General features: G+C 41.0%; 1 protein-coding gene across 2 annotated transcripts in view; it reads left to right on the top strand.

Moving 5' to 3' along the window:
- Positions 1-289: 289 nt before the first annotated feature.
- The window catches only part of ARHGAP42 (Rho GTPase activating protein 42), a 172,739-nt gene continuing 158,151 nt past the window's right edge, over positions 290-14,877 (top strand). For both annotated transcript variants that reach the window (XM_087756791.1, XM_087756790.1), the window contains exon 1: positions 290-843. In XM_087756791.1, coding sequence (XP_087612917.1) covers positions 690-843 — 154 coding nt within the window. In that variant the 5' untranslated portion in view covers positions 290-689. The remainder of the gene's footprint in view (positions 844-14,877) is intronic.

Raw genomic sequence — 14,877 nt, 5'->3', positions numbered from 1 at the left:
CCAAGCGCACCGTTTTAAAAACCCCTAAGCCTCCCTGCCCCTGAGGCGGATCCCCCTTACCCTCCCCTGCCTTCCTCCGGCCCTCCCAGAAGCACAGGTAAAGGAGGAGGCCAGCGAAGGAGGCCTCACAGGGCCGCGTGGGCCCTCCGCGACCCTTCGCCTCACGCCGAGCCGGGCCACGCCGAAGCGAGGCCGCAGCGGGCCCGTCCGCGCCGCCGCTGGAGGGCAGAGCGCGGAGGGGGCGGCGGCGAGCGAGGGGCGGGCACTGCCGGGGCCGCATCCCCGGCGTGTGAGCATGCCGCGCCGGGAGGAGGGCTTCCTCCGCCGGGCCCGGGGAGGTTCAGACTGAAGTTAGGGCCGGGAGGGAGGAAGAGGGAGCGCTGCCGGAAGCGGCGGAGCGGCGGCGGCGCTGGAAGCCCGCGGGGTGCCGCGGGCAGCATGTAGCTGGGTGACAGCCGCCGGAGCGCGCCGCCTCCGCCGCCAACGGCCGTCTGCCTCGCCGCCGGCGCGGCGGGCGCTGAGGGGGCCGGTGCAGCGGGTCGGGAGCCCCTCCGGGGAGGCGGAGGAGGCGGCAGTCGCGCCTTGCCTCTCCTCTCTCCCGCTTTCCCCTCAGCGCCGTCTCTCGGCGCGGCCCTCCCTCAGCCGCCCGCCCCTTCGCCGCCGGCCGGGGGGCTGCGGCCGCCGCTGCCATGGGGCTGCCCACGCTGGAGTTCAGCGACTCCTACTTGGACAGCCCGGATTTCAGGGAGCGCCTGAAGTGTCACGAGATCGAGCTGGAGCGGACGAACAAGTTCATCAAGGAGCTGATTAAGGACGGCAGCCTCCTCATCGGGGCCCTGCGAAGTGAGTCGGGCGGGGGAGCCGGGGGCGGCGGGCAGGAGAAGGGGCTTCTTTTGTTTGAATGGGCTCCGGGAGCGGGCTCCCCTGCCGGCAGCCGCCGAAAAGCGCCTGGTAAACTTTCTCCCCCGCTCGCTCCCCGCTGCTGCGCCTCGCCTCGCCTGCGGCGGGGCTGGGTGGGTTTCCCGGGAGAGCGGGGGCGGCGCGGGGCCCGGCCCCGGCCCGCGGGCCCAGCCGCGCCCTCCCCGGCGGGTCAGCGGGCAGCGCGGGGGCGGCGCGGCTGCCGGGGGAGCGGGCCGGCCCGGGGGTCCCGCCTGGGGACCGGGCGGAGAGCCCGGCTTCGGGGCCGAGCGTCGCGGTGTAGGTGGCTGTCCAGAGCAGAGCGGGCGCGTAGTGCTGCCGGCGGGTCTCGTTCTGGGGCGTCGGCTGCTAATTAGGTGTCTTTAGATGATGGAGATGTCCGAAATAAATGGGCAAAGCAAGACATTGAGGTGAATTTATATGAAGAGAGCTTATATTTCCCCCTCCACCCGTCCTTATATAGTAGTTTAACTTTTATGCGTTTTGGAAGATTACGAAAGCCCAGGTAAGCATGAGCAGTTCCGTGGGTTGGGCACTGACAGCTTCCCGGGGCCTGAAAACGGCCCTCGCACTTTGAAGAGCATAAAGTGAAAACTAGGAATTGCCATGAGCATTACTAGACTCGGCTTGCTCCTCAACTCCTTGCCACCTACTTCTTGTCTTTAAGTCACTTTGGAGCTCTCTTACCTGTTGCCTAGAGCTTTCCTTCAGGTAGAGCAGAGAAGTACTGTGCTTCTCGAACTGCGACGTGAGATGTTCAAGGAAGAGAATCACTTTAATCCTTAAAAGTATCTGCCACATTGACACGGTGTGCTAGTTTTTGTAGGGTGACGGGCAGCAGTATTGCTCTTTATGTGGACAAGGGAACAGGTGTTACTATGAGCTCCTTAGCTCATAGGAAACCTAGCTGCTGCTAACTCAGAGTCTAAACCCAAAGTTTGTCTCTTTACCTGGGATAGGAGGTCAATTCTGAAGATTTTGTTTGGCCAACAGTAGGATTGAATGTTAATTGTACTTGTTCATGCATTGTCTCTATATAGTTTATTTACACCATTGCATTTACATAAAGCAGCTACTGTCTTTTTGAGACTTTTTTCATATAAGTGCATGTATTTCTGGATACATCTCTCTTTTAGTGAGTAGCTGGATACAAATCTAGCATCCTCTGCAAATTTATATTAAATTCAATAAGTTCCTGTATCCATGCCCATAGAATGTTAGATGACAGAATACACAGAAAATGTGTGTGTGTGTGTATACATATAGAGAGAGAGAGTTAAAAACTCAATGGTACGTTTTTCTTTCTAGAGCAAAAAAGTTTGTTTTTTAGCTGTACTTTAGGTCTTTCTCTTTGCTAGAAAGCTTGCTCCATAAAATGGGAAGTTTGAGCTTGTTCTAAGGAGTAAAAGTGTAAGTTTAATAAAAACTTACTATTACAAACCTGGTCCTATAAGATGGTGTGCACAAATAGTAATGACAGGTTAGGATACCACATGGGTACTTTTTTGACCTGGACTAGCACTGGAAATTGGCTGCATTTTGTTCCAGATCAAATATGAGCAAATACAACTTCCTTAAGTTGTCAAAGACAGACTGCTGTGGAAGGAATAGCGTTCTTGAGAAGTAATTTAGACCTTGATTCTGAAGTGACTAATCCCATTATTTTTGTGAAGAATACTTGTGAGTCCTTGCTAGATTTAGACCTTGTATCTACATGTTTAACAATTCTCTCTCTCTTCAAGGAGAAGCAATATTTCTCTCTCAAGTAATGACTACTTAACTTGCAAGTTCTCCTGATTTTTAAAACTTTGTAGTTCAAATGTTATTGTGTTTGACACAATGCTTATTGCATTCTATGTGTAACTTTAAAATGCTGTGTGCTATAGTGGCTTTTAGCTTTAGGAAAATAAGGTCTGCTCTGGTGTAAGAAATATTTCTCGTGTTGTTCATTTCAAATCCCATAGTGACCATGCTTCCCACAGAATACTGCCTCAGTCCCTGTGTTGGGACAACTGGGGAAATGGCTAGATTTTTCTCAACAAAACAGAAATGCTGGCTTTATACTGTACAGACGGGTGTAGGTGCTGCAAGGACAGTGTACCTATTATGGCAAGTAGCACTATTGTATGTTTGCTAGAGTAGAGAACTTTTGACTCATTAAAGCACACTAGCTACTCCTACTCAGCTTTAAAATCAGTGGAGTGTAAAATACTTGTGCAAGGCTTTTTTTTTTTTCCTTAATTTTTTTAAATTGTCTTTGAAAATCTAATCAAACAGTGGAGTAAGTAGTTCATTTCAGTGATGAACTCTTATGATTTGGTCTTTGAATATTTAATAACTTACAAGCCCTGGAGAACAACAGGCATTATTTACCGTGTTTTATCTCTTTAGGTGATCTAGGATTTTTCATTTACATACCATTTTGGAGGATCAGTTCTGTTGGGGGAAAAATTCAGACTGTGCTGCAGAGCTTCGGTGGAGATGAATTTTGGAACGTGTCCTTCTTGACCATGTTTAGAGAAGAGACAGTGAGGCTGACTTAATGTAGTTAGAAAATACTATAATCTTCTAAAGTTGCCTAAATGTAAGATATTATATGAAACTACAATATGTGTATGGTTTTTCAGATGGAATTGAACTTCTATATTACAAAAGTTACAAAATATTAATTTGTGCACAGTCCAGTATCTAAGAAGTTACTGCAAAAATGCAATGTTTATAAATACCTGACAAAAGATTCCATATAAATTGAAGGTAAAACAGATACACTTAATGTAGTATGCAAACATTTTGCATTTTAATTGTTGGAGTGGTCCCAAGATAAGGTCAGACTTTATTTTAATGTGGCTTTGCTACGTTCATTCTGAAGAATGCTGCTTTCCAAAGTAGTATGTAAAGCTGTAATACTGTGCTCCATGAAGCAGCAGTTGACTGTTGTGAACACAGTGAGAGCTGATAATGCTAGGATTGATGTCAAATCCTCAGCAGCCTTCTCCTAGCGTTTTTTGCACTGTTTCCTTCTCTTTCTAAATATGTAAGACTCTGGGAGTACCCTAGAAGAGCACAGATAATATGGTCCAGTTTAGTTAGGTGTTAGCATTACATTTGTATGGCCATTGTGCCTCCCTCAGCCTTGTCCTACAATTAGTATTTGCAGTGAGAGAGTACATTTTCAGATCAACTGAGGTACTAAATACATTACTCTCTCTTGAAAGGCTTAGTTTATGCATATAATAGATGTTCCTACTACATTAAAAAGTTCTTTCAATAGAGATTTAACTCTGTGTGTAGGCACAATTAAGTAGGACCATATAGTTTTCTTTGGTGCACCTGGAGGAGGGTTTTTTTGTTGTTAACTTATGAATTAGGAAAAAAAAAAACTTTTTAGAAAAAAAAAATGACCTCCCGGTACAACTGGCCTTCTTGATTACTAGGTAACTGTTGATTTCATAAGTTCTTCAGGCACCAAATTTAATAGATCTTTCAGATGCATCTGCATGTGCTTAAATGCTTCACGTAGTGAGGCCCAGCTGTACCTGGACGACTGAAGCAGAATTGAAATTTTTCCTTCTCATTGATTCCAACTTGTTTTCAGTTAAAACATCAAGTCTATTTTTTCTGTACTTTTTGGCAGTAGTGTACTTTAATTTCTTGTGAATGCCTTGTGAAGAAGCAACCTGGCCCAGGGAGTTGTCATATAGATTATATAGGAAATTGTATTACAGAAATATTTGTATGCTTTTAATTTCCATAATAGGCCTACTGTTCTGCCAAAGTTAATGAATATTGTATTAAACAATCCAAGAAAGGAACAGGCATCTTCTACAGGTGATCTCATAGCTTATTGCTGTGCAGAAGCTTTCAGTTTTTCCCTCTTGATTTTTGAGGCCTTCTCTCTCCATCTTAAGTCCTATTTTAGCAACAAGTTCATGTATTCAAAGATGAGAACTACATAAGTTTTGGTTTAAATGGTTGAAAGTTCAGTGGATTTGCAGCTGTTTTAAGTAATGCCGTACCTTTTAAAGTGTTTTAATATTATGCAAACTAATGCAGAGCTGTGGTGTAATATAAATAAGATTTAACAGATATCTTTAGGAATTTGTAATTAAGTAGCAATCAGTAGTTTTATTTTACTACTTAACACATGGAGAAACAGAGAAGCAGGCCCAAGATGGAAATACCATCTTTTGCAGGGGGTGTGAGGAGGTACTTCTTATCAGGGTTTTATAGAAATTCCACACAGAAAAGACTGTCTTGAAACTGTTTTGACAGTTTTCTGGGATGATTTTCTTCTCTCATAAACCTAATTATAAACATACAGTGATGAACCTGGCTATATGTATGGAAATTTTGGGGGTTAGCTGGCTGGAAAAAAAATAAGGACAAAATTACAGCATAAGAACCTATGATCTTGTTATCTCTCTTGGGATTTTTTTTTTTTTTTTCATATAAAAACCCTCCTTTGTATCTTTCCAGAGAGATGCATTTTCCCAGATATCTTGGCCTCACATATTTTCATGAGATTACATCTTTACAATGTCTTTTCCAGATTTTAACTGGAGGAGGACTGAGTTCATTGAATAATAACCGCTAAAGTTTGGTAGCAATCATTCTCTTTTATTAATTTAGATTCTAAGTAAAACAACTGATTGTTCGTATTCCCAATGTGATACTCTGATGGCAAACATGGAATTATAAAAGTATAGCTTCCTAGTGAGAATTTCAGAAATAACTCACATTGCTTTAGAGAAGTGATTGCTTTTAGTTGTTTTAGTCGTATAATACAAAAATGCATAACTTGCCTTTCATGTTAGGGTTGGGTGAGAGGCAGGACATTACAACAGGTTACATTTCTTAGTCTCTAAATACATGATTCCCCTAGCAACTGAAAAAAAGTTTCCCACTAAAAGGAAGTTGAAACTTAGTAATTGGCATTAATGTTTCGAAGTCATCTGCTCCCTCGCTGTTCTGTCACTTCTGATAGGCATTTGTACTGTCCTGCTCAACTTCTGCTGGTGTCTGAGTTATCTGTGGATGATGGACGTAATTGTCAAGACCAATTCCAACGGTGTTCAGCCTTTTGTGCAAATATACCAACGATAAGGTGGTTCTTGGCCAGAGAAGGAGCTTAATTGCTTTCTCTAGTGTTTAAAGCAGCTGCAGTCTGTATCATATTATCTGTAGCCAAATATATATGGAGAAAATAAATACTAGTATGTAGTGGACTGTTACCGAGCTCGGCCTTTTCTGTACGTCACATGATGTTTCATTTTGAACCAAGAATCCCTGCGAGTGAATTCCCATACTGCCAGTAATGACTACCGTGTTTATGAAGTCCTTGAATGACTCAACATGGGTGTTCTTGTGCCTTAATATTGAAACAGGTATTCTTTAGAGATGTTTTGTAATTGGATGATGTCAGGTTACCAAAGGAGAGGGTTTGAGTTTCAAATGCCATACGAAATGATGTCTCGGCTTTAAGAAAACCTTGTGCAATTTTTTAAATTAGGATTTTCAAACATTTAAACTGATTTCTGAAAAGGTCAAATTTAATCTGTTTCTTAATGGGCCAGTTGGCTTGTTGTCTACTACATGCTTCATTTGCTATGAATAAGATAAATGAATTCTATTAATATGAGACCAGCTGCTTCATGAATATTGTCTTTACTACAATGGAAAATATGATGCTGTGGTCACTGAACTTGCACAGATCTCTTGGGTTTTTGTGGGCAGAAGTGCTACAGCAATTTGCAGTTTCCTGTAATAGTAAATAACTTTGTGTTCATCCTCTGTTGAAAAATACAGAGGACAATACAGTCCTTTCTACTGAATGATATGTAAAGCAGTGATATGTCTCTGCCTTCTTATTTTTTCCTAGTCTCAAAACTGTAGTTATAAATAAATTTGGAATATAGGGGAATTGAGTATTTAAGGGTATCATGGATTTCCTTTTTAAAATCCAATCTCCTGCTAGTGTTACATTATGTAATCCCTACTCGTCAAACTCCATTTAAAAACCAGTTTTTATCCTTACTATTTCTGCTAGAAGGCTATTCTAGAACCCTGTTACTCTGAGGGTTGAGTAACTCATTAAAAATAAATTTAATGTGGAAATTCAAACTTGCTTATGCTCAGTTTCCTTTCACTGCATTGTTGTTTGCTTGGATTTGCTTGGGGAATAATCGCATCCTTTACTAGACTGAACAAGCTGTTCTCATCCTCTCTCCTAAGAGCTTTTCTGATTTCTTGCTCATTTTAGTAGCTCTTTTCTAAGCCTTTTTGAATTCGCTTTTAAATGTTCAGGAGATTAGAAGTAAAAGTAGGGGAAACAAAAGTAGTATAATAATGTTCACAGGTTTGATCTTTATTTATCGCATTCTGTGAGAACATTAGTCATTAAATGAAGTCAATAGTTATGGTCCTCTTTTGACTGTGTGGTGCTACAGATTCCTCTAGTGTATGATAAAAGGTGAAAAAATCTCAGGATCTGATAACCAGCAGCAATGAAGTAAATATTAAACTGAAGAAAAATAGCTTGACTTTCTTCTGTATTAATAGGAGACTGAAGTACTGTTGGGCAGTAATCTAATCTCCCATTGGCATCCTGTGAAGTGCAAATAACTTTCATTAGAAAGATAATATATTTCACAACATGTAATGAACACTGTGCTATGTTACAGTATAGTTTTTCAGATCAGTTGGAAGTTACCAACTTATATTGCTTCCCTGTCCTGAATTATGCAAACTTGTGTTTTACAGGACACCAAAAGCTTAAACAATGTGTTGTTGTTGCGCTGGTGTTTTGCTTAGTATAATTCAGGCATGGGAAAATAGTATGGCTATTCTGTATGTCTTCGGAAGCCTTATCTTCTTTTAGCTTAATATTCAAAGCAGGATACAGGGTGCTGCAATGCCTAGGTTATATAGTTGGTTCTGCTACTGATGTTACTTGGTATTTTGCAGGTTGCTTAAAGAAGAGAGGTTTGCATGTCAGATGTGCATTGTAGTGTCTGTTGCGAAGGTACTCTTGTTCACTGAAAGATATTATGTAAATGAAAGTAGGTATTGCCAACTGGATCATTTTTATTCTGTAAACAGTCTTTAATTCAAATAAACATCATGAAAAATAAAACAGGTAACAATAAGAAGAATCAATTTGTGATTTTGCCAAGAAAGGTTGGACCAGATGATCTTTGGTCTCTTCCAACCTGGTATTCTATGATTTGGTCCTGTAGAATTACAAGGACAAATAAGCCTCTTATTTTAATTATTCTTTGCCTTTTGTGCTTTAGGAAAATCTTTCTTTCTTTCTTTCTTTTTCTTCCTTTGGTTTCCTGTAGGTGAGGACACTTCAAACTTCCCCCCCCCGCCCTTTTCTTTTCCCTCTCTTTCCCTCCTTTTCACAGACGAGAGTCCAGTGTTCTGTGTCAGTAATGCCTCCCTGCTCTGTGGTAACCGCCAAGCTCTCCCAAAGTCAGGCTGGAAATGTTAAATCAGATTAGTCTCAACATCAGTCCTTGAATAATATTAAACAATGACATTCCTCTTTCTGGGTGTTTGCAGCAAAGCCTTTTCCTAGTCGCATCTTATCTATATAGCTTCTGTGTAAGTTCTCATCTTCTCCACCATAATTATTAAACTGCCATTGTAGCGTGGTATCATGTGCTTTACTGCTGACTAGTTGATTAGATCTATTGTGGTTTTGTGGCTTTTTTTTTTTAATAAATCTTTTGCCTTGTGTAAGAGAGATATCCACTGATCTGATGCAGTTTACCTTTGATAAATCTGTGTTGCCTTTTACCCTAATTTCTATCGGTTTCTAAGCTTTTAGTTGTTCTTCCCTTCAAACAGTGTTCTAAATAATTGCTTTATTTTAAGGTCAACCTAATGGACCATGTTGGATCATTATCTTTGTTTCTTAAATGTAGGCATATATTTGCTATGTTATGAGAGCAGACTCCTTGATTCGATCAGTTTAAAATTTTGGCTTTTATAGATTAAAAAGCTGTTTCTCATTACTTTCTAACTTCTACTTTGGTTTGTCTTTGAGTACACAAAATGATAGTTTTCTAAGTATTAATGTGTTTGTGAAAATACCCTGAATTAAGCTGAAACTACCCAGTGTCTGGTGAGAGTGCATAGGCTTTACCTGTAGCTGCAGGAGTGCCACAGCACCACACTGGTAGCTGACTTAGCTCTTGTGCTGTTGGAGTTCCACCAGTTTCTGGTACCAAACCTGGTTATCTTACCTTCTTAAAATACATCAATATTCAGGTATAGTTGAATACTAATTTTACCCCCCAACACCCCCTGCCCAGTCCACAATCCTCTGCTTGCATATCCATATTATTTCTTCAGTTAACCCTGATTTCATTATGTTTTATGCAGATGTTCTTCTTGCAACTAACATGCAAATTCAAGGTAACTTATGTTGTACCTTTGCAGTTTCTCCATATACAGTCACATCTAAATTCAGGCTCCCTTAATAACTCAGATCTTGCTTTTCTGAAAGGTGGAACTCTTGTTACATGCTTCTTTCTTTCTCTTATTCTTCTGTTTAATTTTAAACTGAATGAGCATATCATTACTTTGGTTATTTTGTCAGACAGGCTTTTGTCAAGTTACATATTCATGAAACTTATCACAGTCTAGGCTGGTCCCTTACTAAACAAACCAATGTAGAAAGGAAGGCTCATGGTCTATCAAGTGAATTGGGTTGTGAATTTGCTTTTTTCCCCCTCTGCTTCAGAGCTGTGGTCATAGATGTTGTCGACTGGATGTCACACTAATTGTGCAGTAATTTTGAATTTGTGTATCTCCTATTCTAGCGTCTCCGTCTCTGCCCTCTCCTGTGAAGTGTGGATGAGCTGTCTGGTAGTTCTCCCAGAATTTCTGACCAAAGGAGGTTACTGGAAAGTATCTGTCTGAAGCTTCAATTTGCTGTGTAGTTTTAAGCCAGCTCTACTGCTAAACAAATAAACAGAAAACCTCCATAGCCTGCCCCTTCCTTGTTTCCCGCTCTCAGACCTTGTTTCCACCCCTTCTTGTCCTGTAAGTGGTATTAGCATTGGTATTTGCTCAGCTGTGTGCTCTACCAGATCAGGGAGCTAAAATAACTGCTAATCTTTGCTGAATAATTTTCCGTGTGTCCCAGTTTCCCGATTCGGTTCGTTATGCAGCTGTGAAAGTGCTCATGCTCGCAGAGTACAGGAGAACCTGGGAATGGAAGTGATTGTGTAAGTTGGTGGGTAGGGGGAAGAATAAGGACAGGACATTAAATTATTGTTTGATGGCAGTGACAGCTTAATTACACATCAAACTATAGCCAAAGTTAACATACAAGTTTCCAGTGATAGCTAAGTCACATTTGTCTTTTCTTCTGTAATAATCTTATTCTTTGGGAATTAGAAGTGTGAATTCTGAGCTGTGCTCTTGTGGTGGGTTGACCTTGGCTGGCCAGGTGCCTACCCAGCCGCTCTCTCACTGCCCCTCCTCAGCAGGATGAGGGGAGAAAATAAGATGAAAAGCTCGTGAGTTGAGAAAAAGAAAGGGAAATCACTTACCAATTACCGTCGTGGGCAAAACAGACTAGATTTGGGGAAATTAATTTAATTTATTGCCAATTAATTACACAGTAGAATAATGAGAAACAAAACCACAACTGAAAACACCTTGTCCCCACCCCTCCCTTTTTCCCAGGCTCAACTTCACTCCTAACTCTTCTCCCTCCTCCCCCTGAGCAGCACAGGAGGATGGGGATTGGGGGTTGTGGTCATTCCATAACGCTTCATCTCTGCCACTCCTTCTTCACGCTCTTCCCCTGCTCCAGCGTAGGGTACAGTGCTTCACTAAATGATCCAGCATGCGTCATTTCCACAGGGTACAGTCCTTCAGGAACAGACTGCTCCACCAGTGTGGGTTCTCCACACACCACAGCTCCTGCCAGAAAACCTGCTCCTGTGCGTGCTCTTCATAGGCTGCAGTTCCTGCCAGGAGCCTGCTCCTGCCTGGGCTCTCCTGGGGCTGCAGCTTCCTTCAGGGCACATCCATGTGCTGGGGCGTGAGGTCCTCCATGGGCTTGCAGGGTGGATATTTGCTCCAGCATGGTCCTCCACAGGCTGCGGGTGGACAACCTGCTTCCCACGATCTTCTCCACAGGCTGCAGGGGAATCTCCGCTTCAGCGCCTGGAGCACCTCCTCCTCTCCTCTGACCTTGGTGTCTGCAGGGCTCGCTCTTCTTCAAGTACTTCGGTACTTCTGTCTTCGGAAGAGACACCTTGTGGTTTTTCTTCCATCAAGCAGCTGCCATCCAGACATTTGATGACTATTTGAGAATTGTTTTGTTGTTGATGCGGAGAAGTGAATTTGTGAAAGGAAAGGAACAGGGAAATCAATTATTTAAAAGCTGCTAAGGCCTGTAACTCTTTTATAATAAATCTTAGATGAGGTGGGCACTCAGCTGACCTGTTTGCTTTTCTATTAAGGATGTAATTTTTTATGATGACCTTGTCCTGCTTTCTGCAAAAAATACTAGGGCAAGAACCTGGTTGCTTCTAGAAAATTATCAAATATAAGAATAGTCTTCACTCTTTTTCCCCAAGTCCTCATGCTTGCCCCTGTCTCACTGCCATGTAAAAAGAGCACAAAATCTTGGTAAAACGACCAATACATAGGGTAGGTTTTCATAGTAAAGGCATTTTCTTTTTGAGTCAGCTAAGTTCTTTGATTGCTAATTGGAAGTGCACAAGAAGGGGTAACTGGCTGAATTTTAACATTTTTTTTCTGCTGTAATAGTTCAATTCATTTAAAGAGGTGGCCAAATGTCAGTGTAAACATGTGTAAATCAGTTCTCAAAAGCTGCAGTGCTTAAAAGTGCAGATCGTATTTAAATGAAGAACAGACAGATTTACAATGTTGTGGTGATGAATGTTGGTGTTCAAAAGCCTTCCTAGATTACCGGTGCAATCAAGGCCTTAGGAACATTGTGATTGTGCCATTCAGAAAGTTTACATTTCACTTTATGTCCATTCCTTCTCACCCTCTTCTGTCCTACCTTATTTGCCTTTAACTTTTTGCTTACGAGTGATGAGGCGGGGAGGAGGGAGGGAGAACCCAAGAACTCTGCTTCCTTGAGATGTACTGTTTTTATAAACTGTTATTTTAAAGCCATGAATATTGTAGAGGGGTGATATTATCCCTCTAAGGCTAAAATGACTTACAAGTTGCAGGAAGCATGCAGGTGGAGCTTGCTGCTTTGAAAAAGATTGCTCCAAGCCTGAGGTTATCCAGGAAAAAAAAATTGTTCCCTTCTTGAACCTTTTCATGTCTAGCACTACCACAGTCATTAAAACAAGCTGTATACTGATGCTTGAAGAAAAAATTGAAATATGCTTCCTTGTCCCTCTTGAGAATTACTAGTTAGCCTACATACAGGGAAGCTAGAGGGCTGTGGAGCTTGCCTTCTGTGAAACTTTGAAATAAGTAAGTCTTGAGCTTTACTGTAGGAGAGGTAAAATTCCCTTATTCTGGGGAAAGGCAGAATTTGTGAGAACATTTGAGAGACTGCTAAAACCAATATGTACGTGTAAAAATACATGCCTTCATTCATAAAGTACTGTCCAATATTTTACCTTCTAATATAAGCTGTACTAACTTGCATACTTCTGTAAAGAGTCTGTTTTAGCACAGACAAAGAAAAATTATCTAATGGCTCCTTAATTTAGCTTATAATAAAGATTTTTAGTTTGCTCTGTGTACCCAGAGATGCTTTTGTGAATCTTGTCTCATGGTAGGTGTTATTCACATAAAAGGCTTATTAATAGTTGTCAGTCAGTGCCTTCAAAAGTTGGGGATTGGCATTTCACAGTATCTTATGGGTTGGATTCTCCATCTGAGTTGTGCTTTGAGGAGCCAGACAGTGGGGACCAGGCAGAGGTCCGATATTTCAAAACAGACCTGAGGAAAAGAATTGCTACCTTCCATTAGTAACAGATCTGGTTAAACAGGACTTGGTTGAAGCCACAACAAAGTATTTGGGGTTAAAATAATATTTGGGAATATTCATTTTTGATTAACCATGTGCACATACTTTTGCTGAAATGTAATATGGCTAGTACTACTCTCTCCCACTCTCCCCCCCCCCCCTAGTTTCAGCATATTATTGTTCAAGCCTGCTGGTAAAACTAGGAAAAAATAGTGCAGTTTTTTAAGCATCATGAATGACTGAAGAGATGTTTTTTGACTCATAAATCTCCATCTAGGAATTAGTACCTGGATATATTGTACAGATTGGATATTAGGATGTGTTACCTTAATTTCAAAAATTTGTTGATGTAATTCGGTACAACTGAAGCCGCAAGGAAGTGAATGCACTTCAGCTTCTCAACATAGTTTCTCCTTAACAACTGCCAGTGCTTTGCTCTAGGTTTTAGAGGGAATTATCTTGCTGCTGCTTTTTGTTTCTAAAAAGTATGGTGAGACTTCTATTTTGGAAAACTTGCTTTTCCTTTTTGAGAGTTGAAAATAAAATTGTTAGAATCACAGCAAATGTCACTCTTTGTTGTCCTTGCATAATCTGTTTGGGGACATTTTCAACAAGTCAAGAAATAGCGAATGTGGCATGCCTACAGGCCAGTTAACACTGACTGTGAAAAGCAGCTGGTTGGTGGAAGACGAAGATGAGTATATCTAATAAGCTGAACATGGGCTTGCAGACTGACAGATGCCACAAATGTGTGATCTCTGCAAGTATAGTTGAAGGTTTTATGGATATTGGCTGTATTTGTTGCATTTATGGGTGTTGAGTCTGGTCCTGCTGCTTGTTTTCAGGAGAATGCTGAAAAATTGTGACGAGTCAGAGAAGACCCTTTGAACAGATGAAGAGCATGTGAAAATGCTCAAGCTCCTTGGAAACCACAAACACCATAACGCATATGTTTTTCACGATTGCTTAATCCAAAGAGAAACTTAAAGATTTATTTATATCATAGAAAAGAATCTTGATGGAAAGTTTCTCTATTGAACAGATCAAGGCATATGAAGATCCAAGTGTTGGCAGAAGCTATACAAATTAAGATTAGAAATGTGCAACTGTAAAGTTAGTAAGATATTTCCTTAAGACTGTGATGGACTTTTCATTGCTGGAAACTCTTAAAGTGTTTGGATTTTTTTTTTTCTCCAAGATGCAGTCCTGTTCACTTATACCTGTTGGACTTGAAGTATTAAGTCCTGAAACTCCTGTTCAGCTTGTTAATCCCATTGGTTCCTTCTTACCGTAGAAAGAAATGTTTTCAGTCTACTTTCAAGTCTTCAAGTTTACAGTATTGAACCTACATCTGTATGTGGAATTTTGAAATCTGGGAAGAATACATCATTAAGACATTTTATAGCTTAATGTTTGTCATGTTTTAACATGCTTTCAAGTGAGGCCTCATGGTTCCTTCTGGTACTCTCCTTACTTCGGTGTCATCATTGTGATTTGAAATGGAGGTGTTATGCTGTAATAACTACTTTGGGGGGGTGTTTTTGGTGTGTGGTTTTTGGTGGTGTGTTTGAGGTTTTTTGTTTGGTTGGGTTTTTTATATTTTTTTTCTTCTTTTCCCCTTTTTAGTTTTGAATACTAGACTGGATGGCTTATTTTAGTGTTTATATATATATTTGCAAATATTCATTGAAACAAAACCAAGCAGTTGAAGATAGTAATACTACCTTTATTTCCATATATACAGATACTAAATAAATATGTTCAGTTCAAGTTGCTATGCTACAGGCATGTAAAGATAGCAAAACTAACAGTTTTTTCAAGAATCCTTAATGTTATGAAAGTGGGGTTACGAGCTTAGCTTTGTTAGCCTGTTGAGATATAGATTGTCTGAAGTACTTCAAACATGTTAAAATTCTCATAGTTCTTGTATATACATTGTTTTGTCGTCTGCTACCATGACTGGTTTAATAAGAAAA

This window comes from Nipponia nippon, unplaced genomic scaffold, assembly GCF_047370975.1.
Source record: "Nipponia nippon isolate SJK-2023a ecotype South Korea unplaced genomic scaffold, ASM4737097v1 scaffold_2, whole genome shotgun sequence".
NCBI classification, from domain to species: Eukaryota; Metazoa; Chordata; class Aves; order Pelecaniformes; family Threskiornithidae; genus Nipponia; species Nipponia nippon.
The sequence above is the reverse complement of the archived record's forward strand: the minus strand, read 5'-3'. Positions and strand labels throughout refer to the sequence as shown.